Genomic DNA, 21425 nt, shown 5'->3' with positions numbered 1-21425 from the left:
GTGACAACCCTGCCCCAGCACTGAGCTGGGGGATGGGGTTGGGGCAAACCCCTCTGAGAGTGACAGCCCCACCCCTGGGAGCAGCGCTGGGGAAGGGGGAGCCGGGGGGGCACAGTCACTTCCCTGCCCAGTCACAGCCCTGTGCTTGGGGCTCTCTGCTGAGCTGCAGGCAGCCGCTCCGGCGCTGGGGCGGGCAGAGCTGGAGACTGTCCCTGGGCTGGCCGCAGCCCCCACAGGAAGCCCTCCCCTCCCACCCATCGGAGTTTCATGGCCAAGTGTGAGGTTCAGTTACCCCCTGGGCGGTGCTTAACACAGAGACTCGGGAGCGGCAGACCACAGTGTCCTGTCACGGGGTGCAGGGAGCACCCTGGAGAGGTGGGACCCGACCGGCTGGAGTCTTGTAAATCACGTGAGTTCCCCTCACCCAGCTCCTCCCAAAACAGGAAGCACAGGCACAGGAGGGGGAGCAAACAGCCCACACGGGGCGCAGCATTGCTGCTTAATACAGATGCTCGGAGACACGGATACCCGCACAACTGCATCTCCCTGTCTCCCACCTCCATTCCCCAGCAGCCCTTAGTCACAGCAGCCCCCGGTACCAGAGCACAGATTCATATACAAGGGTTTGCAGGCCCAGGCCCTGGCTGGCTCGCTCATCTATGACTTACTTGACTTAAACCCTTGTACTCCGCGTGGAGCCTGGGTCAACTACAAGTCCCCTCCACTTCACTCTGTCTCGGGACAAAGCTTCTAGCTGACCCCGGAGTGCCCCACTCATCCTTCAGTCTCAGTAGACCTTCTCCAAGTTGTCCGATGTCTTCCTCCTTTGGTTTTCCTTGTGCGTTCCATGTGAGAGCTTGGCGGGCTGTGCTGGGTGATACAAGCCGTGTCTACACGTGCACGCTACTTCGAAGTAGCGGCACTAACTTCTCATCAGGAGATGGGGATAGCGCCCTACTTCGACGTTCAACATCGAATTTGGGACTGTGTAGTCATTGCGCGTCCCGCAACTTCGAAATAGCGGGGTCCGCCATGGCGGCCATCAGCTGAGGGGTTGAGAGATGCTCCCTCTCCAGCCCCTGTGGTTCTCTATGGTCACCGTGGGCAGCAGTCCTTAGTCCAGGGCTTCTGGCTGCTGCTGCTGCAGCTGGGGATCCATGCTGCAGGCACAGGGTCTGCAACCAGTTGTCGGCTCTGTGGATCTTGTGTTGTTTAGTGCAACTGTGTCTGGGAGGGGCCCTTTAAGGGAGCGGCTGGCTGTTGAGTCCGCCCTGTGACCCTGTCTGCAGCTGTGCCTGGCACCCTTATTTCGATGTGAGCTACTTTGGTGTGTAGACATTCCCTCGCTGCGCCTATTTCGATGTGGTGCTGCGCAACGTCGAAGTTGAACATCGACGTTGCCAGCCCTGGAGGACGTGTAGACGTTATTCATCGAAATAGCCTATTTCGATGTTGCTACATCGAAATAAGCTACTTCGATGTAGGCTTCACGTGTAGACGTAGCCACAAAGATACAGATTTACCTGCTCACTTAAACGTGCTCCATGGTCCGTACAGCCAGAGGTGATTCAGGGTCTAAAGGTAAGTGAGGGCAATGGGTCTCCAGCTCTGGGGCCCTGGTGTGGAAGGGGCTGAGCCAGGCAGCTGAATTTGGCCAGGGAGCCAGGAACTGCTTCCTGTTGAAGAAGGAGAACCAGGAACTAAGGAGAGAATGGAGGAAATGGACCACTTTATTGCCAATACTCATTGTTTGCCTGGAATCAAGCTCCCCAATTCCATTGCCTGGCAGGCTTGATCCTGTTTCTACTGAAGTCCATGTCAGCACTGCAGAGAGCCCTTAGCAAGACAGAGCTGCTGTCACTGCACTAAAACCCCCGACTGATGTTCCGCTTGAAACTTCGACTCTTCACGCTGAGAATTTGGCTGTTCAGGCACCCGTCATTCTGGCCTTTCACACGATTTGCATGGGCTAGTAACAGCGCCTTTCCTAGTAGAGTTCTCTGTATGGTATTTAATAACATCAATGTCAGTAGTGTTACCATCTAAAAAAGAGGACACCCCTGAGAGGGAGTGTGTCTGTATCAGTATCTACCCACTCACCTTGTATTTACATGTTATACCTTGTACATTCATGAAAGATGAGTGGGTAGATACTGATACAGATACACTCCCTCTCAAGCATATCCTCTTTTTAGAAAGGTCACATATGGTAGCCTGGCATGTAATCGTGCAAAGAAAGCCTGAGCTGCAGTGCAGGCCTGCAGGGAGCCTTCATTGCTTGCTAGTCAGAGCTCAAGGACTAAACACTCTCTGGTTTACACTCTCAAAAGGAGAGAGGGACTTGGACAAAACCTGCCATAGGGAGCAAAGAGGGTCTGTCAGGGCTGCCTCCCTACTCTGACATGCTGAGGGCAGTAAGTGGGGGCTTGCAAAACTTTCAAAATACCTTGCTTTTATAGGCTGCTTAAAAAGCTCCCCAAGCTCACAGATTCCTTGACCCTGGGGCAGGGGGAAGGGGGATAATTGCCGCCACCACCCAGTGAAAAGTCCCCCTTAAAACCCAGGAAGGCATGCTTGGATATTACCCTGTGGAGTAACCCCAAGCTTTCCCCTTTCCTTAAGAGATACCTTGGGAACAGAAGAAATGGGCTGTAATCTGATAGCTGACCTCACTTCGGGCAGCATACAAACAGACGCTCCTCTATGGAACAGAATTGAAATCATTGCCTTAAAACCCCCTAATTTATTCACCAAACAAACGATGGAAAAAATGCCAAGGAAGTAAATAAGCATCCTTGGTTGCTGGATATAAGACAACAATTCAAAACATTCTGGTTGTTGCACAGAGAATTACTTCTCTGGGATTCAGATTAGAAGTTGCAGTGCACAGGGGAAAACAACATCAACCAGCCTGGAAAGTCCCATAGCAAACTGAATTTAAAATAACCTGATCACACCTAACTAAACATTTCCTCTCTACTCACACGTCCATGCTCTGCTTGGGAGATGGCCAGGATATTTACTGGAGTCATTCATCCTGCTTAAGCATCTTGTCTGAGTCTCGACTTCAGCCCAGCAGAAAGACTCTTTCTCAGCAGGCCACCGCTTCACTTCCAATATCCCCCTTTTTCCCCACTGGCTCACCTGGCTGCTCCCCACAGAGACCTCTCTAAGGGTTAACCCTTTACAGGCCTTCCTTTATGTCAGGTTCAGAACAGGAGGGGGTTTGAGTCCTTAGTGCTCTGTGGCATTGATCTGTACAGACATTTCCAAAGCACCTGTAGTCCTGCCTGCCTGTCTACATGAGCGCTGTGACCCCCTCCTCTCCCGAAAGAGCCAAGAGCCCCTCAGTGCACTAGTGACCCTGGGGAGAGCGAGTTACATCCCCTTGGTGCCCGATCTGAGAGTTTGAGTCTTTGCAGCTCCGCCTTTTACAGACTGACAGGTCAGTAGCTCCAGCTGCAGAGATGGGGGCTGAGCTCAGTGTGGGTGGCTGGACACACACAGCTGCCGGTGGAGCAGGGGATAGGCTGAGTCTTCCTGGCTTCCACCATGAGAGAGCTCAGATGTGATCCTATTCTCCCCCCTTCTCCATTTCCTCTGCTTCCCCACCCTGTCATCTCCCCACACCATTCCTGTTCTATGTCCCTCCCGCTTCCTCTGTCCTGCCCCGTGTTCAGTTCCACTTTCACATTTCCCTCCTGCCTCCTCCTCTTCCTCCACTTCTCCGTCAGCGTCAGCACAAGCCGCCACTGGCAGAGCAACAGGCCAGGAGGACAGAAACTCCCCTGACGGCCATGGCCTCTACATCTACTGCAGGGGACATAGGAAACGATACCATTTGCTCCATCTGCCTGGGGTACCTGACCCAGCCAGTGACCATAGCCTGTGGGCACAACTACTGCCAAGCCTGCCTCACCCGGTACTGTGAGGAAAGGGGCCCAGAGAGACGCCTGCCCTGTCCCCAGTGCCGAGCCCCCTTCCAGACAGGGGAGTTCAAGCCCAACACCCAGCTGCACAACATCGTCGAAAAGCTCAGGGAGCTGGAGCTAAAGGCAGGGAAGGGGCCAAAGGAGGGTCAGTGCGAGAGACATGAGGAACGCCTCAAACTCTTCTGTGAGGAGGATGGAGAAGCCATTTGCTTGGTGTGCGAGAAATCCCGGGAGCACAAGTCCCACTCGGTGGTTCCCATCGAGGAGGCTGCCCAGGAGTACAAGGTAGGAAATGCTCTACACTTTGCTTCATTACATCCCAGCAGGACCCAGGTTTATTCCCCTCCTGAGCACAAGGATGGCCATTCACAGCTGGCTGGTTCCAGATAGGTAGCTGAATGAAAGGGGGCTGGTTTCCAGAGGGGCTGGTTACCTGAGGGGAGATCACTGGGGCTGTGGGCAGTGGGGTGGTTACCAGAGGGGTGAGCACTGGGGCTGTGTGCAGAGGGGTGAGCACTGGGGCTGTGGGCAGAGGGGTGGTTGCCAGAGGGGTGAGCACTGGGCCTGTGGGCAGAGGGGTGAGCACTGGGGCTGTGGGCAGTGGGGTGGTTACCAGAGGGGTGAACACTGGGGCTGTGGGCAGAGGGGTGAGCACTGGGGCTGTGGGCAGTGGGGTGGTTACCAGAGGGGTGAGCACTGGGGCTGTGGGCAGTGGGGTGGTTACCAGAAGGGTGAACACTGGGGCTGTGGGCAGAGGGGTGAGCCCTGGGTGCATTGGGAGAAGACCCAGACCTTTTTTGCCCCAGCATTGCCAGTGTGACGCCCTGCTGAGAGAAGAGGCATTTGCCAATCAGTGTTCTGGGGACCACTGGGGTTCCACGTGACGTGATTGGCGCTCTGTGAAAATGTCAATGCCAGCGAGAGTTTTCCCTGTGAAATATGACATTAGAAATGATGTGTGATTCAGAAATACTCAGGTGTTTGAATAGTATTGAGATATAGGTTAGATATATTAATAACATTCATAATAATAGAGTTATTATGCAATTTGTGCTGAAAAAGAGAGGCAAGAACACTCGTCCCATGAAAAAACCTGTCAAATGTTACTGATTTTATTGTCCAGAACCTTTTCGTAAAAATAATAATTTATAAAAACACAAAATTAAAAAATATTTCCCTTTCCTGATTTGTTTTGTGTTTCTTTTGCATAAAAATATTTTTAAGCTTGAAGGGAAGACAGGCCTTTTTTGAACACTGTTGTCTTTTCCATTTTTGTCCAAAAAAAGGACACTCACCATCTTTCTTTCAGCTGTTCTATTGATGGTTTCTTTAGGTTTGTGCATTATTTTTACACTTAATTCCAGGGTTGCTTCCTGTCCTACCAGGACATTGGCTGCTTATTGAGGGGATTTTCTCTTCTTCTTATTTGGTCTTTGGAAACTGAAAGACATCTAAAAAACCCTAACTCTTTGAAATGAACTTTTCAGCATTATGTGCAGCAGTTTTTTGGTTTGAAACTCCCTCCCCTTCCCACCTCCCAACCAGCATCTCTGTGTTCCTTCAATATATTCCAAACCCAAAGGTGTTCAATGGCCAAAGTAGTTTGGAAAATGCTGAGATATCGACATCTATAGTCTCATTTCTGCTCCAAATGTGAAGAAGTGGCTCTTACCCACAAAAGCTCGTTACCTAATAAATAGGTCTGTGAGACTAACGGCTGTTTATCACATGCGATGCCCCTGCAGGAGAAGCTCCAGGGAGCCCTGGGCCCTCTCAGGAAGCAGCTGGCGCAGGCCCTTGCGCTGACGTCCGAAGAGGAGAAGAAAACCGCAGCGTGGCAGGTGGGTGTCTGGGTTCCTCTGCCCTGAGCCCTCCCCCTGCAGCGTTCCCAGGGGCAGAGGCTGTGCAGCTCCAGCACGAGGCGAGGAACCTGCTCCAGTTGCTGAGCCCGTGACCCAGGCGTGCTGGAGGCAGGACCGGGCTGTGTCTCTGGGGGATCTGGGCACAGCCCGTTCCTGGCCCGTCTGCGGTGGTGCACACTCACCCTGTGCTCTACCCCGGGGGCGCGTTCTCAGGGGCGGCTGCAGCGTTTCACTGTCACACGGATCCTGTTTTCCGCCTGCAGCCGACAGGCGTCCGACCCTCGTGAAATTGCTCCCCTGTGTCTCTGCAGCCTGGAGGAGAAGGGCTGTTCCCTCCCCCACCCAAAGTCCCTGCAGCTTGTCTGCCCCACCCCCGCGTCCGGCACTGGAGCTGGGCACTGAGCAGAGGGGTCCCCCGGGGGTGAGCTCCGACCTCTCTCAGCGGCTGAGCTGGGGGCTGAGCTCTTGTGCCTGTGGAACTGGGGCGGGTGTGGAGCTCTGTGGGGAATCCGCCCCACGGCTGCGTCTGCCCGGCCCCACCAGCCAGCTGGGGATGGGCACCCGCCATTGCCCCGGGGCCTGGGTGGGCTTGTCCAGCCCCTGCTGCTGCAGCGTCGTTGCTCCCAGCACCCGAGCCGGCCAGATCAGAGCTCGGGGGGACGTGTCTGCAGGTGCTACGGTCACGCCTCCATGGCAGGGGCACACCTTGAGCCAGCAGAGCCAGGCCCGGTCCTGTACAGCCGGGCAGAGCGCAGCCACTTCACAGCCTCTGCTGCCCTCGGGTGGGCACCTCGTCCCGGCACCTGCTGCTGTGCCCGTGACCTGCCCTGAGCTCGTCGGTAGCCAGGGGACGGCCCCCTGGGGGAAATGTCTGTGCTGGTTCAGCAGCACAGGCCGGGTGAGGCAGACACTGGCTGGGCACTGGGCACGGGACACTTGGCCAGGCTGGGTGAGGCCACGGCCAGCACGGACAATATGCTGGGAGCCCAACCCCCACGAGAGCCCCAGGCTGGCACCCAAAGGGCTGTTGGCACCTGCCCCTCAGTGTGGAACATCACAGGGCTGGGCAGGTTTGTCAGGGAAGGAGCATCACCCGCACCCTGGGCTGGTGCTTGGTCCTGGCGTGAGGATGGGGACTGGACTCCATGAGCTCTCGAGGTCCCTTCCCGTTCTGTGCGAGAGGTCCATCTCCATGTGGTCCTCCTGCTGCAGGGGCTCCCCTGGGCGTGTGCAGCGGTGCCAACACCCACTGTGGTCTGGGGACTAGATGGGGGGGCCTGGCACCCTGCCCCTCTGAGGGGGCGGGGCCGAGGGCAGAAGGGGCGGGGCCAAGGGCAGAAGGGGCGGGGCTTAGGGCGTTCAGTCCCAGTCCCAGAGCCGCGTGAGGAGCCGCACCACTGCGCTCCACAGCATTTGGAAGGGGTCTGGAGCTCAGGCCAACTCCATTGCTGCCTTGGCGGCTGTGGTGGCTGGAGCTGCAGGCCCCTGTGACATGCTGGGTCCAGGAGCAACTGCCCTGTTTAACCCCTTCCCCCCCGGCTGGCGAGCCTGAGTGTGGGAGCGCCCAGCGCTGGGCACCCAGATCCCCCCCAGACCCCTGTGCAGCCCCCCGTAAATCTCTCCTCTTCCCTCCATTTCTCCCCACTCTGCTGGGTCCCTCCCCTGCCCCCGCAATAACGTACTGCGGCTTTACAGACCCCGGACAACCCCGCTGTGGAACTGACCCCGTGAACTCTGCCCTCAGCCAGCCCCTGTCTGGTCCGTGCCCACAGCAGTAACCGTCCTAACTCCGCCGCACTGCCGGGCTTGTCCCTGCCCGGCGCAGCCTGCGTCGCTCAGCGTCTGGCTCCCGTGTTCTCTCCGCCCCTCCTGCTGTTCTCTCTGCAGGCGACAGCGCAGCAGAAGCGGGAGACGATTGCGGGTGAGTTTAGCAAACTGCACAGGCTGCTGAGAGAGGAGGAGCAGCTGCTGCTGCAGCGACTGGCGCGGGAGGAGAGGGAGGCTCTGCAGAGGCTGCAGGCAAACGTCGCCAAACTCTCCCAGCAAAGCGCCTCTCTGCAGCGGCTCATCACAGAGCTGGAGGAGAAGTGTCGGCAGCCGGCTGCTGAGCTGCTGCAGGTGAGAGAGCCTCGGAATTCTCCACCCTCCAGCGCTGCGGCTCGGCCCGTCCTGCGGGTCACTGACAAACAGGCGCTCAGGCCGAGGGCTCCATCTGTTGTGAGCATCGCAGGGGTGCGAGAGGGGATCTGATCGCGCAGGTCCGGGGCTGGGGCGACGGAGCGGTTGAGCTGAAGTGATAACAGGCTCGGCCCCTCCTTGCTCTGACTCCAGATCGGGGACAGGCAATAGCTTTGAATGGGGCCACTGCAGGAGTTTGTAAGTGGCTGAGGGCTGCGCTCTTCCATGCTGTTAATGGAGAGGAGGTGCCGGGGGTGGGGCGTAGGCTGGGCGCACAAGGGAGCTTGGGGTAAGGGAGTGGGAGCAGCAGGGGTTGTTGGATCTGGGAGGGAGTTTAGGTGAAGGAGGGGTGTGACCCAGGTCAGGGGCATGGGTGGAGAAGGGTGTGCGACCTGGGTCAGGTGTTCAGGAGTTTGGGTTATGAGTGGGGGCGGCAGATGCAGGTGTAAGGACAGAGAGGGGTTATGGGCACAGGGGTGCAGAGGGTTTGGGTTGTGACTGATGGCTGGAGATGGGGGTGTGATGGGGTTCAGGGGTCCCCAGGCACTGCACCCCATCCACAGGCAGGTGTGACTCTCACTCAGCAGGTAGAACAGGAGGTTCATTAGGCGACAGAGGCACTGGTCAGCACAGAGGTGTCAGTACAGCCGTCAGAAACAGTCATTCCAACCTGTCCTGGGGAGAGGAGCTGGAGGGGTGCCCCTGTGGGGTGGAGCTTCCCCCATCACCGGGCTGGCTGCCTTCCAACTCTCTCTTCCCCCAGCGTCTAACTGCCGCCTCTGATTCAAACCCAGCTCGGGTCCTCCCTGCTCTTTGTTCAGGGCAGAGGTGTTACCTGCCAGCCTAGGTTACAGCCCCAGGGTCATCCTTAGTCGCTGGGAGCTGCTCTGCTTGTCTCACACCCATCCAGCCTGAGTCTCACATGCACCCCCCACTCCATCCCATCGGGTGTAAGAACTGTGTGGGGTTATGGGCACAGAGGTGTGTAAGGGTTGGGTTACATGGTGTAGGGGTGCGGGTGGGGAGCAGAGGGTTGTCAGCAGCTGGGGTGCCACAGGCAGGCTCTGCCAAGAGACGCATCCTTGGGTGGCTCCCAGCCAGCAGCCCAGCTGGTTCCTCAGCCAGGGCCCCTTCTTTCCATGGCCCTGTACTGGTTGCAGGGGCCGTGTGTGGCTGACTCTGAACACAGTGACTCCGGAGGCAGGAGGAGTCATTTGCCGCCTCCAGTCCTGCAGACAGGCGCCTCCCATTGGCTGAATACTTTGCTGGGGAAGTTTGATGAAGCCCCCCTCTCCGGCCTGGCAGTGTTCAGCCAGCTGCTCTGAGCACAGATGGGGGGCGGGGCTGGCAGGGAGCCTGAGGGAGGATCTTGTGGGCCAGACCTGACGGCTTGAAGGGCCACATTCAGCCTGTGGGCTGTATTTTATTCACCCCGACCCAGAGCAGAGGGCCCGATGTGTTTTACAAATCCCGATTCCGAGACATGCGGTGATGGGACAGGGCCCCGGAGGAGATCTGTGCCCTTAAATTTCTGTTACACTGACATCAAGTACTGGAAAAGAAAAAGGACACGTGACAGGCTTTTAATGAGAAGAGGGTTTTTGCATTTCTGCTTGGGCATGCGTTACATAACGACGTCACTGTTACGAGTGTGTTATAAACATTACTGTGCCAACAATCTCAATGCTATTCAAACACCTCAGTATTTTAGATACACACGTCATTAGTTAGTTGACATTTGAGAAGGAAAAGTCTCACCAGAATCGACATTTCTCCAGGGAACACCTAGTCACGTTGCGTGGAACATCAGTGTTCCATGAAACACGGTTTGGGAAACGCGGCCAGGAGAGATTTGACCCCAAACCAGTAAAGGCCAGAGGGGAGGTTCATTTCCTAGCTGGGAGCACACTGGCTCTACTGCCTGAGTTCTAGCTGCAGTCGCTGGTTTTACACGTGGTTCTAACTCAGAACTCTGGGTCTCTTTCCCCTGCCAGGATGTGAGAAGCGCACTGAGGAGGTATGTTCCCCACGTCCCTCCTTCCTACGCGCGGGGCGGCGGCTCTGCGGTGATGTGCACAGAGCAGCGGAGTGAAGACGGGATGTTTTCTTCCCAGGAGTGAAAGTACCAAACTGCAGGAACCAGAAGCCGTGTGGACCGACCTGAAGAACACGTATCGCGTTTGTCTGGACGTGACGGAAGCGCTGAGAAGGTTTGCAGGTGAGCGGATGCTGCTGGGAGGTTCAGCTGTTCGGTGCCTGGGGGTCTGGAGGGAGCCTGGGGCCCAGGGCACACGTGGACCCAGCTGGCAGGTTGGGAGCTGTGTGAGGGCTGGAGGCTGACGCGCTGAGTGCTGGGGAGTTTGCCGGCTGTTCACACCCACCTGCTGGCACTTGCCCAGGTATCTCTCCAGGCCTCGCGACGCTGACGTCCTGATCTCTCCCTGGCTGAGCAGGTGCTGCAAGGCCTAGACTGGGCCCAGTGTGCTGGGTGCTGCACAGACTGGTAATGGAGGATGTGTCTGTGCCCCTCTCCTGGCGCAGGGCGAGGGCTGCGCTGTGGGGCCTGTAATATTGAGGGGGTTTCTCAGACACAGCCGAGAGAACCAATCCCAGACAAACTGCTTCCAGCCAGGCCAGCCTGGGGTTTCCTTCTCAGTCAGGCACACCAAGCCAGCCCCAAAGTCCCCCTGCCAGCCCCTCCAGCCAGCCGGAAGTTACACAACAAATCTCACACATCCCCCAGCTGCTCCTATGGTCAGGTGAGAGGCTGGACATGGGTGGGGTGACGGTGCCCCCAACACACCCTGGTAGGGCCTCTGGGCTGGGCTGGCTGCTCCTCCTGCTGCCGGCCAGTCAGTAGCGCTGCACGCGCTGTCTGGCACCTGGTTTCTTCTCCCCACAGCTGAGTGGCCGTTCCCTGGGCGGTGCAGCAGCTCCCTGCTAACAGCGGAACTGCAGCTGAGTGCAGAAGTCTCTGCGCTGGGCAGGGCAGGGTAGTTCAGCAGGGGGTGGGACGCCCGTCTGAGACCTAAATGCAGGGCTGTCCCATGACCAATGGAACTGGAAGGGCCCTCGAGGGGTCATCGAGTCCAGTCCCCTGCCCTCACGGCGGGACCCAGCACCGTCTAGATCATCCCTGCTGGATAGTTATCCAGCCTGCTCTGAAATAGCTCCAACCCAGGGAGATTCGGCAACTGGCCTCGGCAATTCATTCCAGTGTTTAACCACCCGGCGAAAAGCTTTTCCTAATGTCCAGCCTGAACCTCCTCCAACCTATTTTTCTCTCTCCTCCTTGTAACCTGCTTTTAAATACTTGAAAGCTGCTGTCATGTCCCCTCTCAGCCGTCTCTTTTCCAACCAAACGAACCCAGTTCTTCTCCTCTTCTCTCAGAGGCCACGTTTTCTAGAGCTTCCATCAGTTTAGTTGCTCTTCTCTGGACCATCTCGAATTTCCCCACATCTTTCCTAAAACATGGTGCCCAGAGCCAGACACAGTGCTCCAGCTGAAGCCTAATCAGCGCAGAGCAGAGCAGAAGAGCGACTCTCGTGTCTTGCTCACAACTCTCCTGTTAATACATCCCAGGATCCTGTTGGCTTTTTTTGCAGCAGCCTCACACTGTTGACTCAGCTTGTGGTCCACTCTGACCCTGGAACCCTTTCTGCAGTGCTCCTTGCTAGGGAGTCTCTTCCCGGTTTGTAAGCGCAAAACTGATTGTTCCTCACTAAGTGGAGCACTTTGCATTTGTCCTTATTCAGCGTCATCCTATTTTCCTCAGACCGTTTCTCTGGTTTGTTGAGCTCATTTGGAACTCTGTGCCTGTCCTCCAAAGCTGTTCCCAGCCCTCCCAGCTTGGTGTGATCTACAGACTTAGCAAGCGCACTCTCTATGCCAAAACTGAAATAGTTGATGAATATATTGAACAGCCCTGGCCCTAAAACTGACCCTTGCAGGACCCCACTTGTTATGCCCTTCCCGCATGACTGTGACCTGTTAATAACTACTCTTGGGCTGTGTCTCCACTAGCTCCCTACTTCGAAGGTAGCGTGGTAAGTAGGTTGTCATGAGATTATTAATGAAGTGCAGCAGTGCATATGCAGCACTTCATTAAGCTAATTCTCCCCGTGGCAACTTCGAAGTCAACAGTGTGGAAGTCAACCTGTGGAACTCCCTGCCCAAGGAGGCTGTGAAGGCCAGGACTCTATTAGGGTTTAAAAAAGAGCTTGATAAATTTTTGCAGGTTAGGTCCATAAATGGCTATTAGCCAGGGATAAAGTATGGTGCCCTGGCCTTCAGTACAAGGGCAGGAGATGGATGGCAGGACATAAATCACTTGATCATTGTCTTCTGTTCTCCTTCTCTGGGGCACCTGGCATTGGCCACTGTCGGCAGATGGGATGCTGGGCTGGATGGACCTTTGGTCTGACCCAGTATGGCCGTTCTTATGTCCTTATGAAGTGTTAAACTAACCCACTAACCCACTGGTACTTCAAAGTGCCTGGGCAACTTCAAAGTCTCTTTACTTCTGAGTAAGTGAGGGGCAGGTCAGACAGTGCCTGTGAGCGTCAGCAAAACACCCTCCCCCCCATCTCTCTCTTCACTAGGCACCCACCCCTCCTGCTGCGGGGGTGCAGCTCAGTGGGGCGACCAGGGCTCCCTTTGCAGTGGTAGAGGTTCTGAGGATCCAGCAAGTCTGTTACTTTCCTCACTGCAGGGCCAGGCCCAGAGACGCCGGGGCTCAGCCTGGCCGGCCCCAGCACAGATTAGCGCTGAGAGGTCCCCTCGCTCAGGCCGGCTCAGTACAGCTCTGCTGCCCTTTACCCACACCGCAAGGAAACGACATTTCCTGACCCCCAGCAGTACCGCAGCGATGTGTGACCCAGCACCAGCCAGACTGGCTCCCTGGCAGCACAGCTCCGTCTGCTGGGTCCCAGCAGGGCAGGAGGGTTCCTGGATGGACAGTCTGGGCCTGGCGCCTCCCCCAGGCCGGGCTCCTCAGGAGCAGTGAGGGGAGAGCTCCCTCCCCCCTGCTCACCCCCATCGTCTGCCAGGGGCAGGTCGGCCCATGCACCGACCCAACCGCCCGACACTGGCACAGACACCAGCCGGGTGAGAGCCCCTCTGGGTCCCACGTCTGCCCTGTCTGCGTCCCCGGCACAAGGGTTTTCTGCTGCTCTGTGACAGGCTCCGACCCAGCCAATTTCCATTCATGTTTCCAGCCCGCCACTGACCAGGCAGCGCTGCCTCGGACTGGGCGGGGGGGGGATCTTCTCGGAGGTGGGGGGGATCTATGGAAATCCCTGTGGGAACCTGCCCCTCCCTTCCCTTCTCTCCCCTCTGGCCTCTTGCCCCCATTGCCTCTCCCCTCTGCCCCCTCTTCTGTTCCGGGCACCTGCCCCTCCCCGTCCCATTGCTGCCACCCATCTGCTGCCCCCTCTGCCCCCGACTTTCACCACCACCCTTGTGCCTCTCTTGCCCCCAACGCCCAGAACTGCCCCTTCCCTTCCCCTCCCCCCAGAAAGACCACATGTCCCCTCCCCCACCCTGCCCGCGGTGCCGTCCTGTTCCCCTTCCTCCTCCTGCCCTGGCCCCTCATCTCCCCGAAGCATAAGCCCCTCCCCTCTTCCCCCCACCACTGCTGCCTCTCACTCCCCTCACCCCCGCTTCTGTCCTGTTCCCCTCCCCTCCCCTCCCACCTCCCTGACACCTGCACCCCTCCCCCTCTGGTCCCCTGGTGCCAGCCCCTCTGTTCACTGCTCCTCTGCCCCCTGGTGCCCACATCCCCTCACCTGTCTGGCTGCCTAGGGCCTGTCCTTCCCCTCAACCCACTTCCTGCCCCCCCGCTCCCCTGTTCTCTGTCCCCCTCGGCCCCCTGGTGCTGCCCCTCCCCCTCTGCCCTCCTTGCAGCTGCCCCTTTGCCCCACCCATCCCCATCCCTCCTGCTTATTGCCCCTCCCCTCCCCCTTCCTGGCACCCTCCACTCCTGCCTCTCTCCCCTCAATAACTGCCCCTCCCCTCACTGCCCTGGTGTCTCCTGAGATCTGCCTCACTCCTCCCCCTCCCCCACCCCATGGTACCTTCCCCACTTCTCATCCCCTTTGTCTCCTTCCCCTGCCCCCTCCCCCCTGCCCCCTCCCCCTGGTGCCTCCTCCTCCTCCTGCCCCTGGTCACCCACCGTGTGCTTGGGTGTTGCCCCTCCCCCTCCTGCTCTGTGCCCCAGAGTCCAGCCCGTCTCCTGCCCTCCCCTTGGGCCCTGGGCCAACTAATCCCCTCAGCTCCCGTTATTGGCCCCAGCCCAGCCCCTCACTCCTGTCTGTGGGCCTGGAGCTGCCCTTCGTCCTGCCCCTTAATCACCCGAGCGCTGCCCCTCCCATCGCCCCGTTCTGCCTCCCCTCCCCCCTGCAGCACCTGGCTCCCGCCTCCTCCTTCCCTCCTCCCCCCACTGGGGCTGCCCTGCCCCGGCCAGTCCCTCGGCCCCTGGGCGCCTGCCTCACTCTGTGCCCTGGGGCTGCCCATTCTCTGCCCCCCGTGGCACTGGCACCTGCCCCACCCCCCAGCCACCCACCCATCACCTGTCCCCCCCCTTGGTCCCCTGCCCCATGGGAGCTCCCTCACACCCCTCAGCCCCGCCCTTCCTGCCCCACTGTGGTGCCTGCCCCGTCCCTCACCCTCTGCAGCCCCCGGTACCTCCCGTCATCCGTCTCAGGGCTTAGGGGTCTGGTCCTCAGCCCCCCATTGCCATCATGTCACCCATCCCCCTCCCCCTTCACGCATCACCTGCCCCTCCCCTGCTCCCCCTGCCCTTCCCCGTCAGTGTCTCCTCACAGGCAGAGGGGCCCTGACCCCCCCTCAGACAACACCCCCAGAGTGATCACTGGGGCGCAGGTTCATTTCCCTCTGAGCCCAGGGACCAGCCCTGCCCCCGCACTGACTCTGTGACTCTCCCCAGTTGACGTGACTCTGGATCCAGACACGGCTCATCCCAACCTCGCCCTGTCTGAGGATCGGAAACGTGTGAGATTTGGAGCCAGACGCCAGGATCTGCCCCACAACCCTGAGAGATTTGCTCCTTGTCCCTGTGTGCTGGGCGCGGAGCGGCTCACGGGCGGGAGGTGTTACTGGGAGGTGGAGGTGGGAGACAAGACTGGGTGGGAGCTGGGGGTGTGCAGGGAATCTGTGCGCAGGAAGGGGAAGGTCACACTCACCCCTGAGGATGGATACTGGGCCGTGTGGCTGAGGGACGGGGGATACAAGGCCCTCACCTCCCGCCCGACCCCCCTCCCCGTGAGCGCCAGGCCCAGCCGGGTGGGGATTTTCCTGCACTACGAGGCGGGCGAGGTCTCATTTTACAATGTGACCGACAGGTCCCATCTCTTCACTTTCACCCGCACCTTCTCCGGGCCCCTCCGCCCTTTCTTCTGTCCTGGCCTCAACCCTGGGGGGACAAACGCGGCTCCCCTGACAATCTGCCCCCTCCCAGCGCAGCCGCAGGGAATCTCTGTCCCTGGCAGTGACCCCGCGGCACAGACTGACCCCTCCCAGCACTGACCAGCCCCCAGCCCTGCTCCCTTGGGGATGTCTAAGGGGCATCGCCCGCCTGCCCCCCCCGTCAGTGCCCAGGCCTGTGAGCTGGGAGAGGCCCCAGGAGGAAGAGCTTCTGAGATAAAAGGTGGCAGGAGAGGAGCCCAGTGAGGGGAGAGGCCCAGTGGGGGTCCTGGGCACTTGGCACATTTCCTGCCCTGGGGAGTCTCTGCCCGCGGAGGGGGAGCAGCGGCCCCAGGGCTGTGAGCGGGGGCCCAGCTGGACTGTGCAGAACCCACTGGCTCTTCCCATGGGTTTGCCCCTCCCGTGCGCGGTGACAAAGGGCCCCAGCGACCCTCCCCTCCCCCTTCCTGGCACCCTCCCCTCGTGCCTCTCTCCCCTCAATAACTGCCCCTCCCCTCACTGCCCTGGTGTCTCCTGAGATCTGCCTCACTCCTCCCCCTCCCGCACCCCATGGTACCTTCCCCACTTCTCATCCCCTTTGTCTCCTTCCCCTGCCCCCTCCCCCCTGCCCCCTCCCCCTGGTGCCTCCTCCTCCTCCTGCCCCTGGTCACCCACCGTGTGCTTGGGTGTTGCCCCTCCCCCTCCTGCTCTGTGCCCCAGAGTCCAGCCCGGCTCCTGCCCTCCCCTTGGGCCCTGGGCCACCTAATCCCCTCAGCTCCCGTTATTGGCCCCAGCCCAGCCCCTCACTCCTGTCTGGGCTTGGAACTGCCCCTCCTCCTGCCCCTTAATCACCCAAGCGCTGCCCCTCCCATCGCCCCGTTCTGCCCCCAGCCCCTGCTCCTCCCCTCCCCCCTGCAGCACCTGGCTCCCGCCTCCTCCTTCCCTCCTCCCCCCCACCGGGGCTGCCCTGCCCCGGCCAGTCCCTCGGCCCCTGGGCGCCTGCCTCACTCTGTGCCCTGGGGCTGCCCATTCTCTGCCCCCCGTGGCACTGGCACCTGCCCCACCCCCCAGCCACCCACCCATCACCTGTCCCCCCCCCTTGGTCCCCTGCCCCATGGGAGCTCCCCATCACCTCACACCCCTCAGCCCCACCCTTCCTGCCCCACTGTGGTGCCTGCCCCGTCCCTCACCCTCTGCAGCCCCCGGTACCTCCCGTCATCCATGTCAGGGCTTAGGGGTCTGGTCCTCAGCCCCCCATTGCCATCATGTCACCCATCCCCCTCCCCCTTCACGCATCACCTGCCCCTCCCCTGCTCCCCCTGCCCTTCCCTGTCAGTGTCTCCTCACAGGCAGAGGGGCCCTGAGCCCCCCTCAGACAACACCCCCAGAGTGATCACTGGGGCGCAGGTTCATTTCCCTCTGAGCCCAGGGACCAGCCCTGCCCCCGCACTGACTCTGTGACTCTCCCCAGTGGACGTGACTCTGGATCCAAACACGGCTCATCCCAACCTCGCCCTGTCTGAGGATCGGAAACACGTGAGATTTGGAGCCAGACGCCAGGATCTGCCCCACAACCCTGGGAGATTTGAGAACTATATCAATGTGCTGGGCGCGGAGCGGCTCACGGGCGGGAGGTGTTACTGGGAGGTGGAGGTGGGAGACAAGACTGGGTGGGACCTGGGGGTGTGCAGGGAATCTGTGAGCAGGAACGGGGAGAGCAAACTCACCCCTGAGGATGGATACTGGGCCGTGTGGCTGAGGGACGGGGGATACAAGGCCTGCACCTCCCGCCCGACCCCCCTCCCCGTGAGCGCCAGGCCCGGCCGGGTGGGGATTTTCCTGGACTACGAGGCGGGCGAGGTCTCATTTTACAATGTGACTGACAGGTCCCATCTCTTCACTTTCACCCACACCTTCTCCGGGCCCCTCCGCCCTTTCTTCTGTCCTGGTGTCAACCCTGGGGGGACAAACGCGGCTCCCCTGACAATCTGCCCCCTCCCAGCGCAGCCGCAGGGAATCTCTGTCCCTGGCAGTGACCCCGCGGCACAGACTGACCCCTCCCAGCACTGACACCCCCCAGCCCTGCTCCCTTGGGGATGTCTAAGGGGCATCGCCCGCCTGCCCCCCACCCTCTCCCCCGTCAGTGCCCAGGCCTGTGAGCTGGGAGGGGGAGGGCAGCGAAGGGGCTGGGGGAGCAGCTGCAGGCTGTGGGGGCAGGGCAGTGTGGGTCGGGTGGGGGCAGGGTCGGGTTGATGCTGAGGGTGGGGGGAGGAGGGGGCTGCAGTGCGGGAAAGGAGGAGCCGAGATCCCCAGGGGAGAACTGTGGGGTGGGTGTGATGTGGGGAGGGGAGAGGCCCCAGGAGGAAGAGCCTCTGAGATAAGAGGTGGCAGGAGAGGAGCCCAGTGAGGGGAGAGGCCCAGTGGGGGTCCTGGGCACTTGGCACATTTCCTGCCCTGGGGAGTCTCTGCCCGCGGAGGGGCAGCAGTGGCCCCAGGGGCAGCGCTGGGCAGGGGAGAGGGCCGGGGCCCTGCTGTGCGTGCAGCCGCTCTGCGCTGCAGCCTCAGCTGGGGGGGCTGGGGAAGGGGCTCAGCAGCTGGGCCAGCCGGGTGGGGGGTACGAGCCCAGCCCCAGGGCGTGAGCGGGGCCCAGCCGGGCCGCGCAGAACCCACTGGCTCTTCCCGTGGGTTTGCCCCTCCCGTGCGCGGTGACAAAGGGCCCCAGCGCCGGGCGAGGCGGGTGGGAAATACCGACACGCACAAAGTGCCTGGTGCTGCCCAGGGCAGTTTGCTGCCCTCAGACTAGCCCAGCTCCCAGCCCAGGGGCAGCAGACGGCGCCGGGCGGGGGAGTCGCACCTGTCCCAGTTCCTGCCCTGTGACATCTCCGTGTGACGTCCGGGGAACAAAACTGAGCAATTGTTCTACTCCAGCAGCGCCAGGTGCATCCCCAGCGCTCGTCTCATTCCCATTTCACCGGGTTTTACACACACCCGCCCAGCGTGTCTGAGAAATGGGGTTATCCTCGTGGGTTCTTCACTCCAATCCCCAGGAACAATTTCCCGGCGTCGCTCGTGGGAGTCGCGTCCTGTCTCAGAAAACGCCGCTGCTCTGTGTCACTGCGGGCGTGTTTGGGAAATGAGAAAGAGTTCGTAGCAATAAACACCTGAGAGTGATCCACCGAGTGTCTCTGTGCTCCTCACTCTTGTTTGCTTGCAATGTTGGCGCAGGGTTTGGTCGGGGGAGGATGCGGGTGGGAGTGGCGACCTCACAGCTGGGTTTGGTGTGTGGGGCTAAGGCCAGGGGTGGAGGGTAGGGGAGGGTGAGTGGAGGGGGGGACGGCAGAAGGTTCAATGTGTGCGTTGGGGGTTGGGAGGTCTCAGGGGCTGACTGTGGGCAGCCACACCTGCAAAGGTGGATCTGATCTGGGCTGGGGGGCCGGTCCGGGCCATGCTGCTCTGCCCTGGGAGCTCCTCGTGTGTGTTGGGAGTGTGGCGGGGGGTTCATGCTGTGGTTTCTGGCACCAGCATCTCCGGGGAGGCCACTTGGGCTGGGCTGGCATCTGCAGCCCCAGTCTTAGCTCCTGCGTGGAGGTGTCTTCCATAGCCCAGGGGAAGGGAACAGGCCACAGCGCTGGGCCTGGCCCTGGAGTAAGCTGAACTCAGCCCCATTTGGGGGAAAATTGGCCCCAGCATTGAGGTGTGGGGGCTGTTGTCCCCAGCTCAAGGACGTGGAACTGTGGGGGCTTTGGCCAGCACACAGCACTGAGCCAGGCCCCAGAGTGAGCTTGGGGGGTTCCAGCCCCAACCTCAGCTCTGGAGGGGGAGGTGGTGGGGGCTGGGGCTGGGCCATGGTGCTGTGGTGGGCGTAGCCCAAGGGTGAGCTGAGGAGAGGGGCAGTGGGGAGGATGTGCCACGGGGGAACCATGGCCTCAGCCCTGGGGTGGGGGGTCCCTGGGCCTAGCCCTGGAGTGAGTGGAGGGGGCTAGGCCTCAGCTGCTGGGGGAGTGGCCAGAGCTGTGGGGTGGGGAGCTGTGGCTGGGCCCTGGCCCTGGCCCTGGCCCTGGGGTGAGCCCAAGAGATCTTCCCTGGACCTGCCCCAACTCCATGGCACTGGCCCAGCCTCGGGGTGAGCTTTGTGGCAGGAGGGGTCAGCCTGTGCCGCGTCATCACTGCCAGGGACAGAGATTCCCTCCAGCTGTGCTGGGACTGGGCAGATTGTCAGGGGAGCCGCGTTTGTCCCCCCGACATCAAGGGGTACAGATCTGTCACCCCCTCAGGTTCTGCCCTGTCCCCCAAGCCCCCAACCCCCAGAACTGAAACTGCCTAGCCCCAGGGGACCCCTCCCGTTTGCTGCCCCCAGCCCAGCTCTTCTCAGAGGCGGCTCAGGAGTGGGAGGTGGACAGGTGGGAGTGTGTGAAACCTCCGACTCAGGGTCTGTCCCTGGTGGGTCCCCCAGGCGGTTCCCTCCTTTGCCCATTGGCAGCAACGAGGGGTCAGACGTAGGAGCCAACCAGAATTCGGCGCCTGAAGGGTTAATTTACGCTGTGGAGGAGGGGAAGAGAATTAGCGTGCAACAGTCAGTGGAATAAAACATCTGATGATGGGAACAGGGACGTCCCAGTGGGCAGGAAGCCCAGCCCCAGCCCAGCGCCCTGCACCCCCCATACGCTCAGCCCCCGGCTGCAGAGCCCTGCCCTCGGGGAGCGCCGGGTGGCGTCCGTCAGGGCGGCGGGTGCTCAGGACCTGTGGCCGTTGGCCTGCGGGGAGCCCTCGGGGGGCACTGAGGAGTCGCTGGGCGGTGGGAGCTGAGGGAGGCAGCAGCTGGGCGGCGGGGGCAGGGGTGCGGATGGGGCGTGAGGGGACAGACGGGCGGGTGGGGGGACGATCTCCTCCTTCCCCTCCCTTGGCAGGCAGCAGCCGGCCGGCGCTGGGCAGCGTGACGCCTGTGCTGGGTCTCTCTTGGGACAGACAATGCTGCTGCTGTGGGGGTGCAGTACCAGGCAGCCGCCCTGGGACGTCCGTCCGTCACCATCTCTGACAGACGCCTTGAGGGGAACCTGCCCCGGCGCCCTGGGGGGCAAACAGCTCTGAGGGGATGGAATACTGAGAGGAAAAGGGCGGGAAAAACCGGTCAGTTCCGGTTCCAACCGCCAGCGCCTGAGGAGAACAAGTCAGTTGGTCGGAAGAAGTGGGTCTGTCCCACAAAAAGCTCATCACCGAACAAATAATTTTTGTCTGTCTTGAAAATGCTTCATTTCTGCTGGTTCGTTTTATCAGAAGAAGAGAAGGGGGTTCCATAAGGACAGAGCAGAGCCTGGGGGAGTGGTGCCACCTGACTGCTCATGGCGCAGTGGGCTGGGCCATGACTGACTGGGATTAATCTCCCACCTACTCATGAAATATTTCTGTCATCAGAAGACTGGGCCCCATTTTCTCCCAAACAATCACATAGTTTACCCAATTCAGTCCCCAGCCATCAGATGACAACTACGCGACCCCACCACTGCCACCCCTCCCTCCCTCAGCTACTCCAGAGCTTGCAGCTCTGTCGCTCCTCCCCATGCCTGTGCACACAGCGCTGTCAAGGGAGCCCTGCATCCCATGGCTATTGTATGACAGGGCAGGGATCACGTGGAGACGTTCAGCCATGCTGGTAGTTGTCTGGGGAGAGCAGGGGCCCAGTGTCATAAAGAACAGACTCCACATTTTGACTGTGGACTGGGCTACACCATGGGATGAGGTTGATTTCATTAAGGTCACTTTTTACACCTGATTTTAGAAAGTTGGAGGTGCCTGGCCTCACTGTGCACGAGAGCTCAGTATAGTGCGTCCCCAGTGGGGCAGTGGCTTTGATAGCGATGCACTGTGGGTAGCTGTCCCATAGCTCCTGATGCCCCTTTGCTTTCTGGTTTATGCTCCCAGTGCTCAATGGGACCAAACAGGGCAGTGGTGGTACTGGGTATATGTCCTTAGTGTCTCATAGTGCACCAGTCACCTCCCTCTCCCCTGCTTAAAAGCAATGGCAAGCGATCT

The 21425-nt window shown here is 60.1% G+C and overlaps 1 protein-coding gene across 2 annotated transcripts; it reads left to right on the top strand.

Moving 5' to 3' along the window:
- The first annotated feature begins 389 nt into the window (after positions 1 to 389).
- LOC142024859 (E3 ubiquitin-protein ligase TRIM39-like) lies at positions 390 to 17616 on the top strand. Of its 2 annotated transcripts, XM_075017146.1 has the most exons (7): positions 390 to 409; positions 3681 to 4217; positions 5678 to 5773; positions 7682 to 7912; positions 9967 to 9989; positions 10087 to 10190; positions 16867 to 17616. In XM_075017146.1, exons 2-7 carry the CDS (start codon positions 3798 to 3800, stop codon positions 17463 to 17465), a joined length of 1473 nt encoding a protein of 490 aa, XP_074873247.1. In that variant the 5' UTR covers positions 390 to 409; positions 3681 to 3797; the 3' UTR covers positions 17466 to 17616. The 2 variants fall into 2 exon arrangements, with proteins under 2 accessions (XP_074873247.1, XP_074873248.1); XM_075017147.1 differs by lacking the exons at positions 390 to 409; positions 7682 to 7912 and having other exon boundaries at positions 3547 to 4217.
- Positions 17617 to 21425: the final 3809 nt, after the last annotated feature.

The sequence above is a fragment of the Carettochelys insculpta genome, chromosome 22 (genome assembly GCF_033958435.1).
Source record: "Carettochelys insculpta isolate YL-2023 chromosome 22, ASM3395843v1, whole genome shotgun sequence".
Classification (NCBI taxonomy): domain Eukaryota; kingdom Metazoa; phylum Chordata; order Testudines; family Carettochelyidae; genus Carettochelys; species Carettochelys insculpta.
The sequence above is the reverse complement of the archived record's forward strand: the minus strand, read 5'-3'. Positions and strand labels throughout refer to the sequence as shown.

Coding starts and splice junctions, on each gene's coding strand:
- LOC142024859 (XM_075017146.1), top strand. CDS start 3,798: ATGGCCTCTACATCTACTGCAGGGGACATAGGAAACGATACCATTTGC. Junction 5,774..7,681: donor AGAAAACCGCAGCGTGGCAG/GTGGGTGTCTGG, acceptor TTCTCTCTGCAG/GCGACAGCGCAGCAGAAGCG. Junction 10,191..16,866: donor AGCGCTGAGAAGGTTTGCAG/GTGAGCGGATGC, acceptor GACTCTCCCCAG/TGGACGTGACTCTGGATCCA.